This window comes from Tiliqua scincoides, chromosome 6 (assembly GCF_035046505.1).
Source record: "Tiliqua scincoides isolate rTilSci1 chromosome 6, rTilSci1.hap2, whole genome shotgun sequence".
Taxonomy (NCBI): domain Eukaryota; kingdom Metazoa; phylum Chordata; class Lepidosauria; order Squamata; family Scincidae; genus Tiliqua; species Tiliqua scincoides.
In genome coordinates, this window is record NC_089826.1 from 47978663 (window position 1) to 47995581 (window position 16919).

Below are 16919 nucleotides of genomic sequence, written 5' to 3' on the forward strand. Positions count from 1 at the left end.
TGTTTAAATTCATTTCAGCATATGTTTGTTCATTATGAAACCTCTTGCAATCCCAGCTAACCATGGAGTTATGGGCCAGCAGGAGAAATACTCAGTAAGTATAGCAAATTCTGCTTGTTTTATGAGCAGGCTTTTCCTATTTTCATTTTAATTTGTAGCTGCCACTGTTCATGTTCAGTTTACTTTGACTGTGGGTGTAATGGTGCTGTTGAATTATACTTGAAAAACAAATGTCTGCTATAGTGCCAGCGTGTTTTGTTTTGGGGAGGAGTAGTACGTGGGTATTTTTCTTTAAAAAATGTACAGGTGCTTGTTTCTAAATAGAAAACTTTGAAATATTGTACTTTATATAGATAGGGTTAAAATACTCCAGTTCAACTTCTGACTTTGCATTTCTTTTGAAGTTAAGGCTTCTTCAATGGATAGAGTGAAGTGAAATCCTTCTGAAGGCAATATTATGCTATACTTGCAAGATAGCGCTGTATAGTTTTTGGTTTGGCTAATACTATGTATGAAATACAGTAATATTTGCAATAAAGTGGAATAATTTAAAAGGAGTAAGAAATAAATACTGGCCCTTTTAATTGATCCCATGAGTCAACTACACCTCTGTCTTGTTGTAATCCCATAGGTAGATGCTGTTTGTTGTTTGTGGAAAATAGCGTTGATAGGCAGAATTGAAAATCTTCAGGAGCCTGGGCCTTAGATGCCAAAGATGTAAGGGCACAATTCAGAGAGTTCTTAGGTGTGTCCAAAAGGGCCTCTGTCTTTTTTTTTTCCTTCCTGTCAGTGTCCTCCCACCACTGATCAAACTGCTTTAGACATTGTACCCCTTCCCCAGTTTACAAAACAGTTTGTCATGCTGTGTAAGAAGCTACTGCTTGAGAAAGAGAGGTCAAAAGCCCCTTTGAGCAGTGCCAATTTAGTTGCATATCTGGATTGTGGCCTAGGTTATTTGTTTGAGATTTCATAAAAATATAAGGAAAAATTTCAATTGTAACTAGTTCAGTCATCATCATTACTTAGATGCTTTTGATAGGCTAATGAAAAATGTAATTTAAATAATTTTAAAAGTCTTTTGGTATGAATTTCAAAAAGCATTATGCATCCTACTGTCTTCACACTATTTGATCTGTAGTAAGTTGGCCTATTGTAGATTATTTAATTTTCCATATATGTGTGTGAGAGTACAATAAAACATGCACATATTCCCACACATGTATGCGGGAAAGGAAGGTGTATCTGGATAGTAGAATAATTTTATGGGAAGAACTTGATAAGGTTATCACTATTTAGTTGCAGTTAATATTTTTTACACAATCTTGTGGAAGTAATTTAGGATCCAATCCTATTCAACTTTCCAGTACCAGTGCAACCCTGCCAATGCGGTGTATACTCCATCCTGCGGTGGATGGACAGTCATGGAGGCCTCCTCAAGGTAGGGCAACATTTATTCCCTTACCTTGGGGCTGCATTGCAGCTGCACTGGTGCTGGGAAAGTTGGATCTGATTGGGCCCTTAGTTTCTCTGTTGTCATTGTAATTGAATTATGGGGGGAACCCATCAACCACATTCAGTAAGGCTGTATCTTCTCAAACAATATCACACACATTGATCTGAGCTTCTATGTCTTCTTTTTCCTCCCGAATCCCTTTGCTACTATAGGTGCAAATGGTACCATCTGGAAGCTTAGACAAGAACTGACAGGCTTTCACTTGAGAGGTGGTGGTTACCCAGTGCCCTGTTCTCTGGTAACTGCGTGGAGGAATAACACTGCCTACCTCTGGTTTAGGCAGTTATCAGTGCCTTTGTGATAACTGCAGTCATTACTCCAATCTCCAGTTTGTGTATGTACAGACAAAAAAATAAAATCTTCAGAGACACAACTGTAAGTGCATCCCTGGAAAGGCACACATTCTGCAGGCTTTTAGACAACTAAGAATAATGCACATAAACTTAAAGGACTCATTGGATCATATCAAAAGTCTGTCTAGTACAGCATCTTGTTTCCACTTTTGCTAATTAACAAAAGCTCATCTATATTATGCAAGATCAACCCACACCTAGTTCATTTTTCAATACACCCTCACCGTTTTGGTTTCCCGTTAGTCTAACAATGAAGTCATATAGTGCCTAAATCACAATCCACTAAGTGATGTGATTGAGAGGAATCAAAGACCCTGTTCTGAATTACATCTACTGGTGAAATGAAATCTCATACTGATAAGGGTAGCAGTTTCTCCCACATGGCAGTATGATTTCTGAACTCCCTCCTGAAAGATTACAACTTTACAAAGTATGAAAACATTTTTATTCATATAAATATTTATGAGATACTTGCTGCATGCACTGCTGTTGCAACTGCTTAACTTCAGTTTATGTGGATTTTATTAGTTTTAATGTGTTATAAATTGTTTCATTTTGTTTACTGGGAGCTCCTGCGCCCAGATCAGAGGCGTGATGCTGAGCATCGCATCTCTGCCTTCCCCCCTGCCCCTCCCCTTAAGGGAGAACTAGCCAGGGCTCTCAGGCTGGGACAACGTCCCAGTCTGAAAACCACTGGATTACAGGTATAACCTAATTATCCACAGATTTTTCTGTCTCAAAGTGATGAATCAGGGGTGCCCAAACCCCAGCCCTGAGGCCACTTGTGACCCTCGAGGACTCCCAATTCGACCCCCAGTCTCCAATGAGCCTCTGACCCTCCAGAGACTTGCTGGAGCCAGTGCTGGCCTGATGCAACTGCTCTCAGCATTACGGCCAACTGTTGAACCTCTCTCCTGACCTGTGGGACAAGAGCTCCCTCCACTGCTTGCTGTTTCACATCTGTGATGCAGCAGCAGCAGCAAAGGCAAGGCTGACCTTGCTTTGTGCAAGGCATTTTATAGGCCTTGAGCTATTGCAAGGCTGTCATTCATTCATATAAGTTCCATCTCTAATAGATTCATTTATGTAAATTTATTCAAATTTGAAACATAAATTAATTCTCCCCCTGGGCCCCCAACACCTTGTCAGAGAGATGATGTGGCCCTGCTGCCAAAAAGTTTGGACACCCCTGCTTTAAATTAAAGGAAAACAGTCCTTTAACAATTGGCTCATTAATGCAACAGAAGGCAGCAGGCTCACAATCCATCAATCATTCTCTCTCCAGGCACAAGGCAAGGCCCTCCCTTCTCCCTGAGCATGTGCAGGAAGGCTAAATGGCAGTGATTATCATCTCCATTATTTCCCCCTCATTGTGGCTCCTGGGGAGGGATTGCTGCCTCTTAGTGAAGCCTAAGAGCCTGGAAAGACACTGGTTGCCTCTGTGTGCATTACAAAGGGTCAGCACGGCAGTTTTTAAATCACTGAAGCAAAGGGTCTTTGTTTTTTAAATTGATTTGCTTTAGAGTGTTTTTTGCCATTCATGTGAGTTCTGGGAACATGAGTTCTGGGAAAGGAGCCCTCCCGAATAATGAGACACAACCTGTATTTTCTTTTTCTTCCTTGCATCCAGGGATAAGTTCATAGAGAAACCAATATGGGTATGTGCATGCGTGTGTAAATGAATGCGAATAGCCTGACGCTGCCAGCTCTACATGACTTCATCATGTGACCTGATGATGTAAAACAGGGGTGCTCACACTTTTTTGGCTCGAGAGCTACTTTGAAACCCAGCAAGGCCCGGAGATCTACCAGTTTTTTTTACAATGTTCGCGCCATCATAACATATAACATTTATGTGTACAATGTATGTTGGTGTACCTTGAGCCCCACTGAGTATAACAGGACTTACTCCTGAGTAGACATGCCTAGGATTAGGCTGTGAGGCTGCAATCCTAGTCACACTTACCTGGGAGTAAGCCCCATTGAGTACAGTGGGCCTTACTCCCGGCGTTTCCTCCCAGAGGCACCTGAGGGGGGGGGTCGGCACTCCGCGATCTACTCATTTTGCCTCGCGATCTACCGGTAGATCGCGATCCACCTATTGAGCACCCCTGGTCTAAAAGCTTTCCCCAACATTTCAGCATAATTGTGTACTTTATATTTTTAAGCAGAAGCCTACCCTTGTTAAATAAGCGAACATGCTCTTAAGCTACAAAAATGTGCACACTTACTTGAGAGTAAGTCTCATTGCACTCAATGAGAATTCTGAGTAAAGCATGCATGGACTTGCACTATTTTAGTGATAGTTCTCTTATACATGTTGAGTCTCATTATTTGCGAGGATTCTGTTCCCACAACTCAGGTGAATGGCAAAAATATATAGCCAATGAATTTAAAAAACAAAGTCCCTTTGCTCAGATGATTTAAAAACAGCCTTGCTGACCATTGTGTTGTTAAGATAGAGTCATTAAGATGACAATCCAACAATCAGTCTCTCTCCAGGCCCTTAGAAAGGATTATCTTTCTTTCACTTGTTAAGGGGGAAGAGAGAGGGTCACTTGCAGAGAGAATGATTGCTGAATTGTCAGCTGTCTGCCCTCTCTCTAACTATTGTAAAGGACTGTTTTCCTTTAATTTAAAGGGCCCTTCTCTTAATGTTGAGATAAAAATATCTACAACAGTAAGAGAAACCTTTTAAGGGGGTGCATTTTTCTCCTCCAGGAATCAGCACATTCCTTCTCATTTGCAGTGGCCATTCATATTGAGTCAAATCCATATATAAAAAAATCTGTATATAACAAGGTTGGACCTGTATTTAGCAGTGGGAGCAATTGTGCCTAGTTAGTTACCCATCTTAGTATCTATTTTGTGCTGAGGGGTGAGGTCTTCTGTAAGGCAAACTGATAAATTCTACCCCTTAAGAGATGTTTAAAATGTCCTTGAGTTACCTGTGAATGGAACATATCCGCACTGCTTTTCAAACACATTCAAAAACATAGTTTTGTGTTGTAGTAGTTTGGAAACTAGTGTGTAGATATCAAGCTCCAAAGACTCTAAAGGCATCCATGTTTTGTCACTTCTTGAGTATTTCAGAGGTCGGAACTAAAACTAGTAGTAAAGTCTCACCAATGATTCTCAAATTAAGAAAAAATATTGTTTCAGTATAGCATGACCAACATTTTTTCAGTGTGTTGTCTGTGAATAAGAAGATATTATTGCACCTATCCTACCAGTTCAGTTAGAGCATATTGTTTCAAAAGGTGACACCCTGAAACTCAGTGGGCATGTTGTATTATAAAATAAGATGTTTATTTTAAGCATTGTTTGGGGGCTTTGTCCTCCCCCTTTATAGCTAGGATGATGCAATAATTTGTGTAGTAAAGCTAATGCAAGTTTGCTTCCTGTAAATTTGCATTGTACTGTCTTGGGATTACTAACAATACTTTATTGTTACTTACTGAACAGATGTCATTTCCAGTGATGTAAAATATTTTGAAGCACAGGATTGTGAAAATGTGCTTGGTTCCAGAGGCAACACTTTGTCCTTGGAGAAACAAATGCTAGACTTTGAGTAATGCTTTTAGTAATATGAACAATCTGGGCAATCATTTTATACCTTCATGTTTGCTATTTTATTTTTCATCTTTTTATACTGCTTTTCCTTCAAGTAGCTCAAGGTGATGTATATAGGTCATCTTCTCCTTTTGTCCTCATAACAATCCCGTGAAGTGCGTTAGGCTGAGACATAGTGATTGACCCAAGGTCACCCAGAGTAATCTCAATAATCCAGGTTATGTTGAATTATAAAATTATAGGGTAACAAGGTTCCCTAGATTATTTTTGCCTGTTAGTGCAATGGTTCCAGACCTGTACTACCCAGGCTGCTATTCCAGCAACTGTTGAACTCAGGTGTATATACTAATGTTGTTGGAGTTGCCTTTGGGCCTAGATGGTCCTAATTCAGAAAGTTTAGAAATGGACATTGGATAGGAATCTTGCTTTTTTAGTGGCAGACTTCCATCCTTGTCACAAATTGTGTTTGAAATGTCGGTGCATTTTCAAAATGATTTGCTGTAGGGTGAGGCTGCTAATAGAAAAGGGGTATCAAAAGCCACACTGATCACCCAATGCTAGATAAACAGTGTTTTGGGTTGTTGCCAAAGTCTGCTGAATAAATGCAATATTGACTCAATCTTGGGATTATTCCCTTGTCTTGTTTGGTTTTTGAGTGATTGGAGTGGTAGCTGTTTCTATCATGTTCAGCCACTGTTAAATAGAAATCTATAGGAAAAGTCCTCTGTCCTTTTTCATGTAGGTTAATCAAATTCTGAAAGTTCATGTGGATGATCTGGATACATGCTTTAGCTACAAAAACTTGCCATTTCTACATTCGTTCACATATTTCATCCAATGATTAGTCTGTCAAGGGAAAAATGATGTCAGAAAGTTGAGTGTTGCAGATAGTTTGTAAGTCAAAAGTGTGCTTCTGATCTGAATTGTAGGCTGGCAAGTAAAACCATACTGCTTAACTCTCCTACTCACCTGACTAGAATAGTGATGGTCCCTGGCTAGACAGTTTTGTGGTGAACTTAGTCTGTTTTCACACTTGCTCATCTGCTTCCCAACTTCTTTCCTGCTTTTTACCATAGACCGCAGAGGGGGTGGAGCCAATGACCAGTTCAGATACTGCTGTGAGATGTTTGATAAAGAACTTCAGATGGTGTAAGAGAGCATATAGAGTGCCCATCTACTAAGTTAACCATCTTGAACGTTGCTGTTGGGAACATATGAGCAAGGGGCATTCTTTACGTCAACTGGCTTACTGAAGTCTCATGGTGATTGAGTTTAGGGAGAGGTAGTGAAAAATCCCCTCCTGTCTGAACAAGCTACAGTTTACAAGAAACAGGCTCCTACTCAACAGTATCATCTTGAGCAGGGGTGTCCAAAGTTTTTGGCCAGAGGGCCACATCGTGTCTCTGACATTGTGTCGGGGGCCGGGGAAAAAAAGAATTAATTTACATTTAAAATTTGAATAAATTTACATAAGTTTACATAAATGAATATATTAAAGATGAACTTGTATGAATGAATGAAGGTCTTGCAATAGCTCAAGGCCTATAAAAGGCCTTGCACAAAGCAAGGCTGGCCTTTCCTTTGCTGCCGCTACTGCATCACAGACGTGAAACAACAAGCAGTGGAGGGAACCCTCGTCCCACAGCTCATGCGAGAGGTCAAACAGTTGCCCTCATGCTGAGAGCAGTTGCATCAGGCCAGTGCGGGCTCCAACAAATCTCCGGAGGGCCAGAGGCTCATTGGAGACTGGGGGCTCCCTGAGGGCCGCATTGAGAGGCCTCGAGGGCCGCAAGTGGCCCCAGGGCTGGGGTTTGGGCACCCCTGATCTTGAGTGTATGTTGTTTCCATAAAAAACTGGGTTCCATGAAACTATCCATTGGTTCAATCCTACGATGGTTGTTCTGGACATGGTATCAATAGTAAATGTGTTGGAAACTCCTCCATTTCCTATTTTATTCTGTTGCTCCCTGCTAATTTATTTCCTTACTGCATCTGGGGCAGTGTTGCCTTTTCAGTTTTCTTTGGCATAAATTGGTAACCAGTTGATGATTCGTTATGGAAAATGAATACGTTGGAAAACACGCTGAAAAACCTGAGGAATCTCATATGGCAATGAGCAGATTACGCTTCCTCCTTTTCCATTTTTTAAAAAAAGAAATGGGACTTCCTTTCACAGCTAGAGATGTAGAGAATGATTGAGATAATATTTATAAGCTAAACCAAATGTAACCAATTTTTAATTTATGCTAGAATTTGTGTTCTAAAGAACTTGCTTTGGGTTTACAGCTATTTCAATATTTAGTGGTAACTGTACAGTAAGGGGTTTCAAACAAAAGACTTGGACAGCAGAGTTTTTTCATGCACTGCCAGGTTGCTGTAGACAGAGACAAAGCTGACTTTGCCACTGCTTCTCTGCAGTGCTACTCTTTTGATGGCTAGCAGGTGTGTATCTCAGAACCCAATAAGAGCTTACATTCCTTATGAGCTGCTGCAAAGTTCTTGGAAGCATTCTTGAACAACCAGCCTGCCTCCCTGCCACCAGCCCTGACAACAACATGACTAATACTGCAAATTATTGAGAGCTGTGTTGCTTTCAAAAGCGGAGGCGGGGGGGATTGCAAATGTTCCACAGCATCAAATACCATGACTGTTTTTACTCTTACCATAAATCAACAATTAGGATTTGACTCAAATTTACTTGCTGTTGGAAGGTGACCTGCTGAAATAGCTGGCATGCAAACATTCTGAGTTCTTTTGACACCGAAGGGCAGTGCTGTATGTGAGTTCAGTGCTGTATGTGCCATTGGAAGGAATGAACTCTAAGATGATCTGCAACATTTTCTCTCTCTGTGGCTTAGGAACAGAATTTTAAGCATTTTCCATTTATCAAGCACTTATGAGATACACAGAAGGATATGTATGCTGTTTCTGTAGGAGTTTTACATAGACTTCTGTTCATGTCGCATTGTACCTGTTTTTGTGACTAAGTTGTTTCCTCCCCTTATAGCACAACTGCATTGATCACTTCAGGAAATGGTAGCAATTAGTTTTCAGGCAGTGGCAACAGCAGCCTCAGAAGGGTATCTCTTCTGTGTTACCCATGAACTACGAGTACTCATGAAACATTGGACATTGTCCTTATCTCTGCAATGCTGTTTTGCTTGTTCCTTCCTCCCACCTTCCCTTCTTACCACTTGCTAGCCCTCCTTATCCGTTGCCCTATGTTTTTGATCTATAGTCTCCCTTCGTCTTAGGCACAGTTGACTCACATGAATTGACTACATGTGCTCAGCAACTCTCTCTTCCCAAAACAGACAGAAACAGTTTAAATAGTGCAGATGGTTCTGCCTAACATTCCACTTAAATACATGCCTGAGAGTGATGCTGAGATCAGAGAAAGAAGCTGCTATATGCTCAGTTGGTTCTCAATTCCTGCCTGACTCTCGTAATTTTTGAAGGCCATACCTATTTTCTAATGTAAGGGGGTTTTAAGGCAATTTTGAGTGTATACCTTTTTAGCTGTATGTACTGAACCTAGACTGTAACCCTCTCATAAGATAGGTAGGGTGATGGGATGTGATAGACGGTTTGGCACAATGAGAGGATGCGGGGACAAAGGAGCGAATAAGCAGCCCATCCTGGGGCATTCCGTGTATAAATGCTTTTATGCGAATGCCCGAAGTCTACGAGCAAAGGTGGGAGAACTGGAATGTCTGGTGACAAGGGAAAATATTGACATAGTGGGCGTAATGGAAACCTGGTGGAATGCGGAGAATCAGTGGGATACCGCAATCCCGGGCTATAAACTCTACAGGAGGGACAGGCAGGGGCGTGTTGGAGGTGGGGTGGCCCTCTATGTTAAGGAAGGGATAGAATCCAGCAAAGTAGAGATTGAAGGTGGGTCCGACTCCACCGTAGAATCTCTGTGGGTTAAATTACCAGGCTTGTGCAGCGATGTAATACTGGGGGCGTGCTATCGTCCTCCAGACCAGAAATCTGATGGGGACCTTGAAATGAGGAAACAGATCAGGGAGGTGACAAGGAAGGACAGGGTTGTAATCATGGGGGACTTCAATTATCCTCATATTGACTGGGTCAATTTGTGTTCTGGTCACGATAAGGAAACCGGATTTCTTGACGTGCTAAATGACTGTGGCTTAGATCAGCTAGTCACGGAGCCCACTAGAGGACAGGTGACTCTGGATTTAATTTTGTGCGGTACGCAGGACCTGGTTAGAGATGTAAACGTTACTGAGCCATTGGGGAACAGTGATCATGCTGCAATCCGTTTTGACGTGCACGTTGGGGGAAAAATACCAGGCAAATCTCTAACAAAAACCCTTGACTTCCGACGGGCGGACTTCCCTCAAATGAGGAGGCTGGTTAGAAGGAGGTTGAAAGGGAGGGTAAAAAGAGTCCAGTCTCTCCAGAGTGCATGGAGGCTGCTTAAAACAACAGTAATAGAGGCCCAGCAGAGTTGTATACCGCAAAGAAAGAAGGGTTCCACTAAATCCAGGAGAGTGCCCGCATGGCTAACCAGCCAAGTTAGAGAGGCTGTGAAGGGCAAGGAAGCTTCCTTCCGTAAATGGAAGTCTTGCCCTAATGAAGAGAATAAAAAGGAACATAAACTGTGGCAAAAGAAATGTAAGAAGGTGATAGGGGAGGCCAAGCGAGACTATGAGGAACGCATGGCCAGCAACATTAAGGGGAATAATAAAAGCTTCTTCAAATATGTTAGAAGCAGGAAACCCGCCAGAGAAGCGGTTGGCCCTCTGGATGGTGAGGGAGGGAAAGGGGAGATAAAAGGAGACTTAGAGATGGCAGAGAAATTAAATGAGTTCTTTGCATCTGTCTTCACGGCAGAAGACCTCGGGCAGATACCGCTGCCCGAACGGCCCCTCCTGACCGAGGAGTTAAGTCAGATAGAGGTTAAAAGAGAAGATGTTTCAGACCTCATTGATAAATTAAAGATCAATAAGTCACCGGGCCCTGATGGCATCCACCCAAGGGTTATTAAGGAATTGAAGAATGAAGTTGCAGATCTCTTGACTAAGGTATGCAACTTGTCCCTCAAAACGGCCACGGTGCCAGTAGATTGGAGGATAGCAAATGTCACGCCTATTTTTAAAAAGGGAAAGAGGGGGGACCCGGGAAACTATAGGCCGGTCAGCCTAACATCCATACCGGGTAAGATGGTGGAATGCTTCATCAAAGATAGGATCTCAAAACACATAGACGAACAGGCCTTGCTGAGGGAGAGTCAGCATGGCTTCTGTAAGGGTAAGTCTTGCCTCACGAACCTTATAGAATTCTTTGAAAAGGTCAACAGGCATGTGGATGCGGGAGAACCCGTGGACATTATATATCTGGACTTTCAGAAGGCATTTGACACGGTCCCTCACCAAAGGCTACTGAAAAAACTCCACAGTCAGGGAATTAGAGGACAGGTCCTCTCGTGGATTGAGAACTGGTTGGAGGCCAGGAAGCAGAGAGTGGGTGTCAATGGGCAATTTTCACAATGGAGAGAGATGAAAAGCGGTGTGCCCCAAGGATCTGTCCTGGGACCGGTGCTTTTCAACCTCTTCATAAATGACCTGGAGACAGGGTTGAGCAGTGAAGTGGCTAAGTTTGCAGACGACACCAAACTTTTCCGAGTGGTAAAGACCAGAAGTGATTGTGAGGAGCTCCAGAAGGATCTCTCCAGACTGGCAGAATGGGCAGCAAAATGGCAGATGCGCTTCAATGTCAGTAAGTGTAAAGTCATGCACATTGGGGCAAAAAATCAAAACTTTAGATATAGGCTGATGGGTTCTGAGCTGTCTGTGACAGATCAGGAGAGAGATCTTGGGGTGGTGGTGGACAGGTCGATGAAAGTGTCGACCCAATGTGCGGCGGCAGTGAAGAAGGCCAATTCTATGCTTGGGATCATTAGGAAGGGTATTGAGAACAAAACGGTTAGTATTATAATGCCGTTGTACAAATCGATGGTAAGGCCACACCTGGAGTATTGTGTCCAGTTCTGGTCGCCGCATCTCAAGAAAGACATAGTGGAAATGGAAAAGGTGCAAAAGAGAGCGACTAAGATGATTACGGGGCTGGGGCACCTTCCTTATGAGGAAAGGCTACGGCGTTTGGGCCTCTTCAGCCTAGAAAAGAGACGCTTGAGGGGGGACATGATTGAGACATACAAAATTATGCAGGGGATGGACAGAGTGGATAGGGAGATGCTCTTTACACTCTCACATAATACCAGAACCAGGGGACATCCACTAAAATTGAGTGTTGGGCGGGTTAGGACAGACAAAAGAAAATATTTCTTTACTCAGCGCGTGGTCGGTCTGTGGAACTCCTTGCCACAGGATGTGGTGCTGGCGTCTAGCCTAGATGCCTTTAAAAGGGGATTGGACGAGTTTCTGGAGGAAAAATCCATTATGGGGTACAAGCCATGATGTGTATGCGCAACCTCCTGATTTTAGAAATGGGTTAAGTCAGAATGCCAGATGTAGGGGAGGGCACCAGGATGAGGTCTCTTGTTATCTGGTGTGCTCCCTGGGGCATTTGGTGGGCCGCTGTGAGATACAGGAAGCTGGACTAGATGGGCCTATGGCCTGATCCAGTGGGGCTGTTCTTATGTTCTTATGTTCTTATGAGGGACAACTGTATTTTCACCATAGCTGACCTTTAAGAAGTGTTCCTGTTTTACTCCTTGGTTCTGGATGTTCCATCCTACCTTTGCTTACAGTGTCAAAATGATAACTATTTTGACCTTTAGTGGTGCATAACTCCAGCAAGATTTCTAGATGTTTGTTTGCTTAAAGCCCCTCATCCCCTTATCAACAGTTCTGATGTAGAATATGGAAATCATTCTAATTTAATTGGTTTCATTGGTTTTTTCTTTTCTTTTTTTGGGATGCTCTTCAGTGGCTGCATGCAAATGTAGAGGATCTAGCTAGTTCTTTGTTGGGGCTAGGCCCTGGAATAGAGTCTCCTCTCCTGTTGAGAAGAGTCTTCTACTTATTAGCATAATTAACCTTGTATTTCCAGCTGATGTGTTGAACTATTCATGTTGAGATTTGAAAACTTGTTGATCTAATTTTTTTAAACGCACACCCAAAACAGCAGAGCAGTTCTGATTTTGATGAATCGTTTTACTCCAAAATGAAGAAAACAAAACAAGCCAAGCTTTCTTGCAATCTTCTCCATACCTTTAATCTCCTTATTAAACACCACTCTCATTATTAAATGCCATTCTTAATTGTTAGTGACTGCCTAAATGACAGAAGATACCTGGATGGAATACCCTGTGGAACTCATTAGATACCACTTCTTGTTACCAAATCATGATATGCCAGGAACTCCCTTTTTCTAGCACATGCATATCTAGGGCTCAGAGTTGAAAACTGGGAATATGGTCCTCATCACCTGTTACTTTTTAGAATGCTGTGTCATTTGCTAATGTAGTCTTTTTTTACAAAATCATTAAAAAAGTCTCTCAAAATACCCTATTCTTGGTGAATTTAAAGATTTCAAGATGTGGTATCCATTGAAGATCTAACTGTAAAATATGACTTTATAATACCTTACCAGCAACACATCTTATTTTTGTGATGAGACTGTATATTTCTGAATCTCATCATTCAAGTGAGAGGATTAACAGAAAACCAATGCATAATAAACAACTCCAGCCTTCAAAAAGTCTATAGCATTGAATAAAACCTTAACACTGACTTGAAAAAGCACAGCAGATTTCAGATTTTCAGTGCACAGACCTGGATTCCTCAGTCTATGCAGATGTGAGTGTGTTTAATTCTTTCATTGGATTGTGACTCAAAGATTTTAATTTGACTGTGTGGGCTGGATCCTTGTCACCGCTGAGGTGGGTGATATGAAGATTTATTTAACTTAACAATTTAGTGTACTAAATAGTTAATAGTTTTAATCTGGCATAAGAAGTCTGTTGTATAAAACGGGCATGGCCGTTACAATGGCAAGAATTAGCTTTATTTTAGCACTGAGGATAGATGCAATAATCAGTATGGATGACAATCATTTTATTGAAATACATATATTCCGCTCTTTTACTGACAGCTCAGGACATCTTAAATATGGCTGCCTGTGGTCTCCCATCCCTGATCAAGCCCATATCTATTAGCTTCAAAGATGCTATAGCAGGGGTGTCCAAACTTTTTGGCAGGAGGGCCACATCATCTCTCTGACACTGTGTCGGGGACTGGGGGGAAAAAAGAATTAATTTGTTTCAAATTTGAATAAATTTATATAAATGAATCTATTAGAGATGGAACTTATATGAATGAATGAAGATCTGGCAATAGGGCCTATTAAAGACCTTGCACAAAGCAAGGCGGGCCTTTCCTTCGCTACCATTGTTGCATCACAGACGTGAAACAGCAAGCAGTGGAGGGAGCTCTTGTCCCACAGCTCACAAGAGGTAGAACAGTTGCCCTCTTGCTGAGAGCAGTTGCATCAGGCCAGCGTTCCAGCAAGTCTCCAGAGGGCCAGAGGCTCATTGGAGACTGGGGGCTCCCTGCAGGCCGGATTGGGAGTCCCCGAGGGCTGCCAGTGGCCCCCGGGCCGGGGTTTGGGCACCCCTGTGCTATAGCATCAGATGCTTCTAGAATATTCTTTGGTTATTATTTGAAGAACATTCTATAATATTAGAGCAAGTGTGGAGAAGGATCTGCAGGATCCTCTGCTAATATGTCATATAAGACCTCAGCAGCTGGTCATAAGTTGTTGTGTAACGTATATTGAGATGTTTGAGATATGCATTTTTTAAAGAAAAAACTGAACAGGGAAGGAAATCAATCTCTGATAGAAAATGTATACTTCCAGATATGTCTCATGTTACTATTTGTAAAAAGAGTCTACATCAGGTTAGATACTGGGCTTTCTCTAGAACCATGTACTTGATTTGTTAGAAATTATTTGTTTCTGTAATCAAATGAGGCACTATTTGTTACTTAAACTTTAGTATTTTCATTTATGTACCTGTGTTCTTTAATGTGTAATCATATTTTACCATCTTATTGGTGGAAGTGCTAAATTGATTCTTAAGATCAGTAATAGTTTGGATAAAGTCCAGCAAACTGAAACTCAGTCTGATAACACGGAAGTACTGTTTGACCAAAGACTTGTCTGCTCAAGGAAATGGTTTTAACCTGGATGAGGTTTAGTTGTACTGTGCCTGTAAGAATGAAATTTACGGTCTGGAAGTGCTCATTAGCCCAAGTGTTGTCAGTAGCATGGAACATCTTTTACCACCTGAGTTTGTTGTGTCAGCTGCCACTGTTATCCATACTCTGGTACCCTCCATATGTGAGTATTTTTGTGCTTTGTACATGAGGCTGCCTTTGGACTGCTAGTAACTGTAGTTAATCAGGCTATGGCTGCTAGGCTCCTTACTAGAAATGATTGTTTGGTTCATTGGTCCTTAAAGAACTTGCTTGACTTCCAGTCTGTTTCAGAGTGCTGGTACTTACATTTTTAAAATATTGCACAGCTTGAGACCTGGAAACCTGAAGTATTGCTTATTCCAGTATGAGCCTGCCCAAACAGGTCATCTTTGGGTTGGTTGTCTTTCAGAGCTGGTGTGATATTAGTGGCTAAGAGACTGAGCTGCAAATCAGGACTTCCCCAGTTGAAATCTGGTTCTGCCATGAACTCACTGGATGATCTGAGGCAAGCCACTCCTGCTCAACTTCAATTCCTCAGGTGCAATATGATTTAAAAAAAACAAAAAACAAAACATGTATGCATTCTAGAAGGTTGTTTCAAGGATCCAATCAAAATAATCCATGTGAAGCACTTCGTGTGCTCACAAAGTTCAATACAAATGTATGAACTTAGGCTTCTGTGGCCAAAATTGTCATCAAGAAAGAAATGAATTTTGGGGTTCCCAGGCCACAATTCAAAAAAAAAAAAAATTGAATTCCCAGCATTTCACCACAACTGTGTGTGGCTCTCTCAAGGGAAGTTTTGACTACCTTATCCCAAAACTCAAAACATAGTATCCCCCCTGTGCCTCATAAGCCAAAAACTGAAATGAGTATCCTAGCCAAAAGCTCAGAGCTTTAAAAAGCCCCTAAGCATAGGTAGATTCTCCTGCCTCCAGCAAAGCTTAGTCCTATCTAAATGTAAGAGAAATATTGAGGGTTTTTATAGTCAGACATTTTCAATTGACCAATTGCCATTCACTCCCAGCCCCAATTACCTCATCACCACATTCATCACCTGGGTGTTCCTTTCCAAGTTTCTTAAAGGCCCTATTCCTTCAATGTGTTCCTTATTGAATCTTAAAATCTCGGTTTTACTGAGCACAGGAAGCCAGGCATGGCAGAGGCTAAGCATTTCCTCTTTTCTGTTCATATTATTACAGTGCTTGTATATTTCGATGGCCTCTCTATGTATCCGTGCCAGGTGTTGATGTTCCCTCACTAAGACTTGTAGTCAAAGCTAATCTTTCTTGCTACACAAATGTTACATTAAAACATTATTGCCCTGCCACCTGAGGTGAGGCAAGTGGCAACTGGAGAGAGTGCCTGGGCAGCTTCTGTTCATAGAATTATGTTGCCAAGGGGATTACCTGGCAGATATGCTAATATCTTTTTGGTAACAGTAAAAGAGCTTCCTCCCTCACTATCCTTTAATTCTGAGGTTCTCAAACTGGGGTGTCATGATGGCCCTGCGTGAGAGACTCTGCCTCTGACCCCTTAAGGGGTGGGGAAAGGGGGAAGGCAGCAACACAATCCCCAGGATCATGATCCTAACAGAGTGAAAGGGTCTGGGGTTTGACTTACAGAGGGCTGCTGCAAGGTCTACAAGTTGTGGGGAGCCACGCACAGCCCTCTGCATGACTCCCTGCATCTTAGAATACTGAGAAAAAGCTATCGCAAACCACTTCCGGTTTGCAATTGTGAACTTGGGGAGCCCTATGTAGGGCTATGTGGGGTTCCCTGCAACTCCTAGACCTTGTGGCAGCCCTCTGTAAGCTAAAACCCTCCCTTCATCCCTGTTAGTAACAATCCTGGGAATTGAGTTGCTTCCTTCGCGTGCCCCCCAAAGAATTACCTCGCGTGTTTTACTCCTGAGAAGTTTGAGAACCCCTGCTTTAAACTGATGAGTTTTTTTGTACTGCTGTTTTATCTGCTTTGTTGCTTATTTTTTTTGTTCTGTATTTAGAATGTATATAAATCATATGAAATATTTCCCCACAGTTGTAGCAAATGCGCAGTGGCATACATATGAAAGAATAATCACTTCTGCATTGTAGAAAACTGTATATAAGCAAAGCATTATTGAGGGAGTTGCAATATGTTATAAAATGTCTGTGTTGAATTTAACACTATATTAGGCATGTCTTTGTGCATCATGTCTATAAACCAAATCAATAGAAATCAGTTCATTATTCTGTAATTAGGTATATTGACTGCTCCCCTTTAAATCACTGAACCATGCAACTA

The 16919-nt window shown here is 41.9% G+C and overlaps 1 protein-coding gene across 8 annotated transcripts in view; it reads left to right on the forward strand.

Annotated features, from left to right (window-relative positions):
- RAPGEF2 (Rap guanine nucleotide exchange factor 2) overlaps window positions 1-16919 on the forward strand; it is a 225689-nt gene that overhangs the window by 133976 nt on the left and 74794 nt on the right. The window contains exon 1 of one of the 8 annotated variants that reach the window (XM_066631666.1): window positions 35-94. The exons of the other annotated variants lie outside the window; for them this stretch is intronic. Coding sequence (XP_066487763.1) covers window positions 35-94 — 60 coding nt within the window. Of the gene's footprint in view, window positions 1-34; window positions 95-16919 lie in introns of those variants that run through there. 8 annotated transcript variants of the gene reach the window in all.